General features: G+C 35.9%; 1 protein-coding gene across 1 annotated transcript in view; it reads left to right on the top strand.

Annotated features, from left to right (window-relative positions):
* The window catches only part of SATL1 (spermidine/spermine N1-acetyl transferase like 1), a 40,705-nt gene extending 30,051 nt beyond the window's left edge, over window positions 1–10,654 (top strand). Inside the window, 4 exon segments of the mRNA XM_088834280.1 lie at window positions 8,323–8,403; window positions 9,062–9,163; window positions 9,761–9,801; window positions 10,442–10,654. Coding sequence (XP_088690406.1) covers window positions 8,323–8,403; window positions 9,062–9,163; window positions 9,761–9,801; window positions 10,442–10,612 — 395 coding nt within the window. The 3' untranslated portion in view covers window positions 10,613–10,654.
* The last annotated feature ends 1,422 nt before the right edge of the window (window positions 10,655–12,076 follow it).

Genomic DNA, 12,076 nt, shown 5'->3' with positions numbered 1-12,076 from the left:
ACAGGCTTTGGCACAGTCAATGAAGCAGAAGTGGATGTTTTTCTGGAACTCTCTTGCTTCTTCAATGATCCAGTGGATGTTGACAATTTGATCTCTGGTTCCTCTGCCTTTTCCAAATCCAGCTTGAACATCTGAAAGTTCACAGTTCGCATACTGCTGAAGCCTGGCTTGGAGAATTTTGAGCATTACTTTGCTAGTGTGTGAGATGAGTGCAATTGTGCAGTAGTCTGAACATTCTTTGGCATTGACTTTCTTTGGGATTGGAATGTAAACTGACCTTTTCTAGTCCTGTGGCCACTGCTGAGTTTTCCAAATTTGCTGGCATATTGAGTGCAGCACTTTCACAGCATCATCTTTTAGGATTTGAATAGCTCAATTGGAATTCCATCACCTCCACTAACTTTGGTCATAGTGATGCTTCCTAAGGCCTACTTGACTTCACATTCCAGGATGTCTAGCTCTAGGTGAGTGATCAAGCCATCGTGATTGTCTTGGTCGTGAAGATCTTTTTTGTACAGTTCTTCTATGTATTCTTGCCACCTCTTCTTAATATCTTCTGCTTCTGTTAAGTCCATACCATTTATGTCATTTATTGTGCCCATCTTTGCATGAAATGTTCCCTTGGTATCTCTAATTTTCTTGAAGAGATCTCTAGTCTTTCCCATTCTAGTGTTTTCCTCTATTTCTTTGCATTGATCACTGAGGAAGACTTTCTTATCTCTCCTTGCTATTCTTTGGAACTCTGCATACTAATGAGTATATCTTTCCTTTAATCCTTTGCCTTTAGTTTCTCTTCTTTTCACAGCTATTTGTAAGGCCTCCTCAGACAACCATTTTCCTTTTTTGAATTTCTTTTTCTTGGGGATGGTCTTGATCCCTTCCTCCTGTAAGATGCCACAAACCTCTGTCCATAGTTCTTCAGAATTTATCTATCAGATCTAATCCTTTGAATCTATTTGTCACTTTCACTGTATAATCATAAGGGATTTGGTTTAGGTCATACCTGAATGGTCTAGTGGTATTACCTTCTTTCTTCAATTTAAGTCTGAATTTACAATAAAGAGTTCATGATCTGAGCCACAGTCAGCTGCTGATCTTATTTTTGCTGACTGTATAGAGCTTCTCCATCTTTGGCTGCAAAGAACATAATCATTCTGATTTCGGTGTTGACCATCTGGTGATGTCCATGTGTTGCAATGTCTCCTATGTTGTTGAAAGATGGTGTTTGCTATGACTAGTGTGTTCTCTTGGCAAAATTCCATTAGCTTTTGCTCCACTTCATTTCGTACTCCAAGGCTAAATTTGCCTGTTACTCCAGGTATCTCTTGACCCGCTACTATTTCATTCCAGTCCCCTATGATGAAAAGGACATCTTTTTGGGGTGTCACTTCTAAAATGTCTTTTAAGTCTTCATAGAATCTACAAGATGATGAATTACAACATTTTTGGCAGGGAATGAGAGAAGAAATGAAATGATTAAAGTGTACCATCCCTGACTTACTTATGGTATGATTTAAAGATTTTTGGACTTTATAATGGTTCAAAAGCAGTACACATTCAATAGAAACTCTGCCTCATATTTGGAAGTTTGTCCTTTACTTGGGCTAGCTATATGCATAGGATGCTTTCTTATGATGCTAGGCAGAAGCAGTGAGCTGCAGCTCCTTGTCAGCAGTGTGATCATGAGGGTAAATAACTGATGCATTTACAACCATTCTGTTTTCACTCAGTATTCAATAAATTACAAGAGATACTCAATACTTAATTGTAAAATAGGCTTTACTTAATTGTAAAATAGGCTTTGTGTTAGATAATTTTGCCCCACTCTAGGTTAATGTAAGGGCTTCTTCAGTGGCACTAGTGGTAAAGAACCTGCCTGGCAATGCAGGAAATAAAAAGATGTGGGTTCGATCCCTGGGTAAGGAAGATCCCCTGGAGGAGGGCTTGGCAACCCACTCCAGTATTGTTGCCTGGAGAATCCCATAGACAGAGGAGCTTAGCGGGCTGCAGTCCATAGGGTCGCAAAGAGTCGGACCCAACTGAAACGACTTAGCATGCAGGCTAATCTAAGTGCTCTCAGCAGGTTTAAGGTAATGAAATGAAAGTCATTCAATCGTGTCCGACTCTTTGTGACCCCATGGACTATACAATCCTTGGGATTCTCCAGGCCAGAATACTAGAGTGGGTAGCTGTTCCCTTCTCCAAGGGATTTTCCAAGCACAGGGATTAAACCCAGATCTTCCGCATTGCAGGTGAATTCTTTATCAGCTGAGCCACCAGGGAAGCCCATAAATACTGGAGTGGGTAACCTACCCCTTTTCCTGTGGAAATTCCCAACTCAGGAATCGAAGCAGGGTCTGCTGCATTGCAGGCAGACTCTTTACCAGCTGAGCTACCAGGGTAGCCCCAGGTTTAAGGTAGATTTAGGTTTAAGCTAAACTATGATGCTCAATAGTTTGAGTATATAAAATACATTTTTTATTTATGACATTTTCCACTTATGATGGGTTTATCAGGATGTAACCTCATCTTAGGTCAAGTGAAGTCTTGACCTAAATAAAATTACACACTTGGAATTCCAAATGAATTTGAGGATCAACTTCATCACTCCTGTGAAATAGGATGTTAGAATTTTTATTGGGATGACAGTGAATCTTCAGATCACTTTGGATAATATTGACATCTTAACAACATTAATTTAAGTCTTATCTATGAACACAGGATAACTTTTAATATTTTTAGGTTTTTAATTTCTTTCAGCAATGCTTTATAGTTTTTGGATGTATTTCACCTCCTTGGGTAGATTTATTCCTAGGTATTTAGCTATTTTTTAGGGACAGTTGTAAATGGAATTACTTTTTAAATTGACTTTTTGGTTTGTTCTTTGCTGGTGTATAGCAATACAATTGATTTTTTTTGTTGATCTTGTAGCTGGCAACTTTGCTGAATTTGTGTTAGTAGCTTTCTTTTAGATTCTTTGGGATTGTCTATAAATAGGCTTATGTCATCAGAAAATAAAGGATTCCCACGTGGTGATAGTGATAAAGAACTTACCTACCAATGCAGGAAACATGAAATGATCCCTTGGAAAAAGGCGTGGCAAACCACTCCAGTATTCTTGCCTGGATAGAGATCATTTTACCTCTTCTTTTCTAATTTGGATGGGTTTTATTTCTTTTTCTTGTATAATAGTTCTAGCTATTACTTCCAGTATAATGTTGAATAGCAATTTTGAGAGTGGGTATCCTATCAGTTTCCTTTTCTGTAACAATTGGGATGGTCCTGTGCTCTTTGTCCCCCTTTGTTCTGTTAACACGATTGATTTCCTTATATTGAACCATCCTTTCATTCCTAGGATGAATCACACTTGGTCATAGTGAATGATCCTATTAATATGCTGTTGGGTTCAATTTGCTATTAATATACTGTTGAGTACTTTTGCATCTGTATTAATAAGGGATATTGGTCTTCGATTTTCTTGTGATGTCTTTTTCCGTATTTGGTATCAGAATAATGCAGACTTCATAAAATGAGTTAGAAAAAATTCCCTCCTCTTCAATTTTTGGGGAAGAGTTTGAGAAGGATTGGTGTTAATTCTTTAAATGTTTGATAGAATTCCCCAGTGAAACCATCTTGTAGTCCCTGACTTTTCTTTGTTGGGAGATTTATTATTATTATTATTGATTCAAACTCTTGTGATAGGGCAGTTTAGATTTTATTTCTTCTTGAATTTATAAGTTTCAAGGAATCTGTTAATTTCTTTTTGGCTATCTAATTTCTTGGTATACAATTCACAGTACTTATAATCATTTTTATCTCTGTAAGGTCAGTGGATTTTAAATACCTGCCATCTTTCTTTTCCTCTTTGTCAGTCTACCGATAAATTTGTTGACCTTTTCAAATAACCAATTTTTGGTTCCATTGATTTTCTCTATTGTATTTCTATCTTTTATTTAGCTTAATCTCCTTTCTAATCTTTATTGCCTTCTTTCTGCTAGTTCTGCTTCCTAAGGTGTTAGATCAGAAGCGACACCGGCTGCGCAATGGGGATACCTGACAACCTGACCTGCTTATTGAGAAACCTATATGCAGGTAAGGAAGCAACAGTTAGAACTGGACATGGAACAACAGACTGGTTGCAAATAGGAAAAGGAGTACGTCAAGGTTGTATATCGTCACCCTGCTTATTTAACTTATATGCAGAGTACATTATGAGGAACGCTGGGCTGGAAGAAGCACAAGCTGGAATCAAGATTGCTGGGAGAAATATCAATAACTTCAGATATGCAGATGACACCACCTTTATGGCAGAAAGTGAAGGGGAACTAAAGAGCCTCTTGATGAAAGTGAAAGAGGAGAGTGAAAATGTTGGCTTGAAGCTCAACATTCAGAAAACTAAGATCATGGCATCTGGTCCCATCACTTCATGATAAATAGATGGAGAAACAGTGAAAACAGTGTCAGATTTTATTTTTTTGGGCTCCAAAATCACTGCGGATGCTGATTGCAGCCACGAAATTAAAAGACGCTTACACCTTGGAAGGAAAGTTATGACTAACCTAGATAGCATATTAAAAAGCAGAGACATTACTTTGCCAACCATGGTCCGTCTAGTCAAGGCTATTGTTTTTCCAGTGGTCATGTATGGATGTGAGAGTTGGACTGTGAAGAAACCTGAGCACCGAAGAATTGATGCTTTTGAACTGTGGTGTTGGAGAAGACTCTTGAGAGTCCCTTGGACTGCAAGGAGATCCAACCAGTCCATTCTAAAGTAGGTCAGTCCTGGGTGTTCATTGGAAGGACTGATGCTGAAACTGAAACTCCAATACTTTGGCCACCTCATGCAAAGAGCTGACTCACTGGAAAAGACTGTGATGATGGGAGGGATTGGGGGCGGGAGGAGAAGGGGACAACAGAGAATGAGATGGCTGGATGGCATCACTGACTCGATGGATGTGAGTTTGAGTGAACTCCAGGAGTTGGTGATGAACAGGGAGGCCTGGCGTGCTGTGATTCATGGGGTCACAAAGAGTTGGACACGTCTGAGCGACTGAAATGAACTGAACTGAACTGAACTGAAGGTGTTAGATTAAATTAAGTTATTGGTTGAGGCCTTTCTTTCTTTTTTCTTTTTTTTTTTTTTAATGTTGACATTTCCAACTATAAGTTCCCCTCTGAGCGCTTCTTTCACTGCATCTCATAAGGTTTATATGTTGCGTTTTTCTTTTCATTCATCTCTTTTTTTCTAATTTTTCTTTTTACTTCTACTTTGAGCCGTTAGTTGTTTGAGTGCATTCTTTAATTTCCACATATTTGTGAATTTCCTAGTTTCCTTCTGTTGATTTCCAGTTTCAATCTTTTGTGATTGGAAAAGATACTCTGTATGGTTTTGATCTTTCAAAATGTATTAACACTTGCATTTTGGCCTAACATGTGGTCTACTCTAAAGAAAGTTCAAGAAAAATGTGTATTATGTTTTTGGGTGGGGTGCACTATTTCTGTTAGGGGTCCAGTTGTTCTATAGTTTTGTTCATATAATCTACCAATATTAATGTATTTATCATTGTTCTGGTTATTCTGTGCATTAGTGAAACTGATGTCATGAAGTTCGCTACTATTATTTTAGAGCAGTCTCTATCTTCAATTCTGTCAATATTTGCTTCCCAAATATATTTGGGAGCTCTGATGTTTGGTGCATAGATGTTTATAAATGTTAAATCTTCTTGCTGAATTCAACTTTCCATCACTATTTAATATCCTTCTCTCCTGTAACAGTTTTCTACTTAAAGTTTATTTTATATTGGTACAGCTGCTCCAGCTTTCCTTTGGTTACTATTTGCATTAAATGTGTTTTTCTATAATTTCACTATCAACCTTCTTGTGTTTATTAAAATTGTTTTACTTTTAAAAAATTATTTTAATTGGTGGATAATTATTTTACAATATTGTGATAGCTTATGCCATATATCAACATGAATCAGCCATAGGCATATATGTGACCCCTCCCTCTTGAATCTCTCTCCCTCCTCCCTCCCCACTCCATCCCTCCTGGTTATCACAGAGCAGCAGCTTTGGGTTCCCTGCATACAGCCTATTATACAGAGTGAAGTAAATCAGAAAGACAAATATTGCATATATATTGCAATATATATTGTATATATTACAAATATTGTAATATATACAAATAATGCATATATATGGAATCTAGAAATTTATTTTTAATTGAAGGATAATTGCTTTACAATGTTGTGTTGATTTCTGCCATACAGCAACAGCAATCAATACTATATTTTCTTGTTTTCTTAAATCTAAAGCGAATCTTTTATAAGGGTTTCCCTGGTGGCCCAGTTGGTAAAGAGTCTGCCTGCACTGTGGGAGAGCTGGGTTCAATCCTTGGGTTGGGAACATCACCTGGAGAAGGAAATGGCAACACACTCCAGTATTCTTGCCTGGAGAATTCCATGGACAGAGGAGCCTGGTGGGCTACAGTCCATGGGGTCACAAAGAGTGGGACACGACCTTTTTAATAGTCAGTCTCCTATAGATAGCAGATAGTTGGATCATGCTTTTTTTTTTTTAATCCATTCTGCTAACCTCTGTCTTTTGATTAGGGCATTTAATCCACTTATATTTAAAGTAATTACCGACAAGGAGGTACTTCTGACATATTCCCATTTGTTTTCTATATTATTTTGTCCTTCATTTCCACATTTCTACCTTCTTTAAATTTTTGCAGTAAAATGTTTTGATTCATTTTTCATTTCCTTAGGTGAATATTCTATAGATATTTTATTTGATGTTATCACGGGGATTATATTTATTAGGTTGGCCAAAAATATTTGTTCAGGTTTTATGGAAAAACCTAAATGAACTTTTGGCCAACTCAATAACATCTAAAAGTTGTAATAGTAAAATTTGAATTTATATTAGCTTAATGTCAATAGCATACAAAAACTCTTCCCTTATATATATCCATTCCCCCATTTTACGTTATTGATGTCACAGATTATATTTTATACATTGTGTGCCCAAGAACAAACATTAATGACTAATTTTATGCACTTGTCTTTTAAATCATGTAGAAAATAAAAAGTAGAACTATAAACAAATTTAAAGTAACACTAGATTTTTATAATTGCCCATATGTTTACCTTTAACTAGGCACCATTATCTTTATTTCTTCATATGACTTTGAGTTATTACCTATTTTCCTTCCATTTCAACCTGAGGGACTCCTGAAGGACTCCATTTCGTGTAGGGCAGGCTTAGTGATAATGAATTTCTTCAACTTCTTTTCTTCTTCTTCTTTTTTTTTTTTTGAGTTTGGGGGAGAACTGGCGATATCTTAATTTCTCCCTCATTTTTGAAGGATTTTTTTTTTTTTTTGGTGGATGTAGAATTCTTGGTTAATTTCTGCACTCTTCCTCTCCTCCCCTGTCCTCTGTACTGGCTGCCAAGGTTTCTGATGAGAAATCAGATGATAATCCTATTGAGGATCCATTGTACGTGACAAGTTATTTCTGTCTTGCTGCTTTCAAATTTTTCTCTTTAATTATGTGTCTTGGTATTTATTTTTGGGGGCTTATACTACTTCGAGTTTGTTGAACTTGGATTTGTAAAATGATGTATTGCATCCAATTTGGAAAGTTTTCAGTCATTATTCAAATATTCTTTTTTCCTTACTTTCTCTCTTCTCCTTCTGAGAGTCCCATGATACATATGTTGGTCTGCTTGATTGTGTTCCACAGATACCTTAGGCTTTTTACTTTTCTTCATCTTTTTTTGTTCTTCAGACTTGATAATTTTAATTATCCTATCTTTAAGCTCACTGATTCTTTTTTCAGCTTGCTTAGATATTTGGATTTTGAACCACTGCAGTGCATTTTTATTATACTTTTCAGCTTCAGAATATTTTGGTAGGGATTATTTTTTATAATTTCTATTTCTTTATTGGTATTTCTACTTTGTTTATACATCTTTTTCCTTTGTGCATGTCTCCCTTTAGCTCTTTGAGTACAATTAAGACAGTTGTTTAAAAGTGTTTGTTGATGATCGAGTGGGTGGGGGTAGTTGGAAGCCACCACTAGGCTGATGGCTGAATTTCACCAAAATTAAGTGCAATTTATCAGTTAAGCTGTCCTCTGGAAGCTGCAAGTACAGGTATTCAAATGAACTCTAGTTCCAAAATATTCACTTCAGGCAGTTTATGCCTGTACAATTGTTGTACAGGTGAAGAAAGGAATTCTGGCATTGCCAACTCCACTATCTTCCTTCTCTTTACTCTAAACTTTCTAATACATTTTATGTGAATTGATATTTCAGATTTACTCAGGGATGGCTTTGGGGACAATCCCCTTTTCTACTGTCTGATTGCAGAAGTACACAATCACCAAAAACCATCAGGTAAAATAAACTTCCATTTTTCAATTCAATCAAGAGTATATTTTTTCTACCCTGAAAACAAAGTACAGTTTGATAGCATACAGTTACTCTTAGGCCAAGGAGACGAGTGTAAGTACATAAACTGAGTATTGCTTTCTGAAAGAGAAAATACATGGTATGTATTTATGTTGGACTTCCCAGGTGGCACTAGTGGTAAAGAACCAGCCTGACAATGCATAAGACATGAGAAACAGGTTCAATCCCTGGGTCAGGAAGATCCCCTGGAGAAGGATATGGCAACCCACTCCAGTATTCTTGCCTGGAGAATCCCATGAACAGAGGAGCTTGGTGGGCTACAGTCCATGGGGTCACAAAGAGTCGGACAAAACTGAAGTTACTTAGCACACAGCACACGTGCATTTATGTTTGTATATGCATAGAAAAAAAATTAGGGAGAATATACTCCACAATGTTAAAAGATGGGTTATCTCTTAAATGTTGTATTATAAGGACTTAAGCCTTCTTTATTATACATTTCTGTATTATTTAAAATTTTGTCCAGCAAGCTTTTATTACTTTAATAGATAAAAATAAACACAAAGATATTCCATTTTGGAGGAAAGAACATTGTAAGACTCAATGTATTAACTTCTTTATACTCTCTCTTTCCTCTTCCTAGGTAAAGTGACTGTTGGATTTGCCATGTACTATTTTACATATGACCCCTGGATTGGCAAGTTACTTTACCTAGAGGACTTTTATGTCATATAAGCTTACCGAGGTCAGGTAACACATAGTATTACTTATATTTTAAAAATTAAAATGGTATATTTTAAGGAGTTTTAGTATAAATATGGTGTTTAAGTTAGTTTATATAACTAATTTCTATTTCATGAGACTGATCACTATCCTAGTTATCGTTGCATATGGTGTGGTGAAGACTCAATCACAGATTAGAAAAGATTTATTAGTTTCCATTAAGGCTTGAATAAGCCAAGTTATCAAAGCTATACTTTTATCTTTTGTGTTTCGTTTCTTTTTTTTTTAAGCTATTTTTTAAATCTCTAAAACATGCTTTTACATTTTGTGTTGATTTGTCTAAAATGAATAAGAAATATATTCCGTGATAAGATGATAGTGACAAGGACTCATTCTCTCGTCACTGCTCTTTAAAATAAATCCAAAGTCTTTTCCATTACCTTTGGAACCACATTCCAATTAGGAAAAAGAGATATGAAAAATATTCATGAGCTGAATTTCGACACAAGCTATTATGAATATATAAAACCCAGATAACAGGGTTTAAACAAAAGCAAACAAATTGTTAAGTGGAATTTTTCAACTTATGTTTTTTCATTTTGTATTATCTACTTAAAAGGTCTAGGTATTGGAGCTGAAATGCTGAAGAGGCTAAGTCAGGTATATATTGCACTTAGTATTGTTATTCTATATGTTATCCTTTTCTTCATCAAATGTTATTATTTAACATTGCATAAATTAGATACTTTATCTTAACATCGGAACATAATCTTGAAATATACTTAACTTTTTATTCAAATTAAACTGGTTCTCAAATTATTCATACAGGTTTTATTTGACTTATGTTTAAAGGCTGATATAATCCACAACTACATTATATACCTTTTTGCTACAAAGCAGAAGCAAGCAAAAGGAAGATTAGAAAGCAATTTACCCATAAAATGTGTCTACAGTATGAATATGAGAACAGTATAAAAAGATTCTTTTGCATTTTGGAAATACATATAGGGAAACTTTTTCTGTAGAATAAAGAAAAAAACTGAATTAGATTTATAGAAAAAAACAATGAGTAGATTTTTCAAGTTTGTTTTGGACTTCTAAAGAAAGGATTTTGAAACTCAACAAGTCTTTTTTTCCTTTTTACAAATTTAGAGAACTCCAAGCGATAACTATTGCATTATCATTTGGAAGTCTCTTACACACACACAGTGCCTTGCATATAGTAGATCTTCCATAGAATAAATGTGATAATGAAGATTATACTTTCAAATAAAAGTAATGTCTGTTTGTTTTTAAACAGATAGCCATCAGAAGCCAGTGTAACTGCATGCACTTTCTTGTCGTCGTTTGGAACCAGGCTTCTATCGACTACTACACTCGTCGAGGGGCTTTAGACCTTTCCTCCGAGGAGGGCTGGCATCTGTTCAGGTTTAACAGAGAAGAACTCATGGACATGGCAGGGGAAGAGTGAAAGGTGACTTATCACTTGTCCCAATATAGGCTCCAACATCTCAATGTAACAACTTGTCCAAATATAGGCTCCAACATCTGAATGTCTCCTGAATCCAACAGCAGTTTGACTGTCGTATAATACAGCAAGTGAACAAACTCTGGTTTCAGCAGAATGGTTAGTCAGTCAGTCAGTTCAGTTGAGTCGCTCAGTCGTGTCCGACTCTTTGCGACCCCATGAATCACAGCACACCAGGTAGTAGCAGAGCTGATAACCCAAAAGAGCAGATAATTTAAAAATAACTTATACTTGGCTTTAGGATATCTATTTTTTTTACTTACTGTATCCTATGAAACTTCAAATGCTTATATTTTCATATTGTAATACATCTGAAATTTGGAAAAGTATTATGATCAACTGGCAGCACTTTTCCCTTAGAGGTCTTGGATTTGATGAAATATTGTACATTTGGTCACAAACAGATCTGAGGTTAAAAAAAAAAGTATAAAATCCTAAAGCTAAATTATGAAAAGCTTACCTATGAATAACTAGTAAATGAACTGCTTTCCCACCTTGAGCAGATCAAGGACCACTGCCTTAACTTAATCTTGGAACTACATTTCATCTCTGTATTTATCTTGGAACTAAATTCCATCTCTGAGAAACCAACTTTTGTTGTAACTATCTTAGGGAAGATATTACATAGTACACTGTATCTGTGTATGTTTCTATCCTTTCTAGTAGGATATAAGCCTTTTGATAGAATTATAATTATTTTTTCACCCTATATTACAACCAGCATATGAGTTCCTACTATGTACCAGGTATTATGGGTATAAAAGCTATGAAGTGAAAGTGAAAGTCACTCAGTTGTGTCCATCTCTTTGCAACCTTATGAAATGTGGCCCGTCAGGCTCTTCTATCTGTGGAATTCTCCAGGCAAGAATGCCAGAGTGGGAAAGTTGCCATTCCCTTTTCCAGGGGATCTTCCCAACCCAGGGATCGAACCCAGATCTCCTGCATTGCAGGCCAATCCTTTACCATTTAAGCTACTTTGGAAGCCCATTAAAAAAGCTATACAAAGATGATTCAGTTATGCCGCAAGGAGCCTTGTAAATGAAAAAAAATGCTAATCTAGTTTTAGTTTTATAATAAATTATGTGGGCTATCACAGCCATAAATACCAAATGTAAGGTAATGTACAGGAGAGTATTTAAATCCTACCTTGGGGAACTAAGAAAGGATGGGTTTGAAAAATAAGTAGAAAGTTGGGATGAAGCGTGATGTGAAAAAAACAACTCTGAGACACTAGCATAGGCAGAGAAAGACATACTAAAAGAGCAAAGCATGTTTATGAAGCAAGTGGTGTTATAGATAATATACTGAGCAGGCCAAAAAGTTTGTTCAAGTTTTTCTGTACAGTGTTGTGGAAAAACCCAAATGAACTTATTGGCAAACACAATATAAAATATTTGATAGTAGGGT

This window comes from Moschus berezovskii, chromosome X (genome assembly GCF_049115385.1).
Source record: "Moschus berezovskii isolate FMDL1 chromosome X, NW_MosBer_1.0, whole genome shotgun sequence".
NCBI classification, from domain to species: domain Eukaryota; kingdom Metazoa; phylum Chordata; class Mammalia; order Artiodactyla; family Moschidae; genus Moschus; species Moschus berezovskii.
Note: the sequence above shows the minus strand (reverse complement) of the source record. Positions and strands in the feature narration are given on the sequence as shown.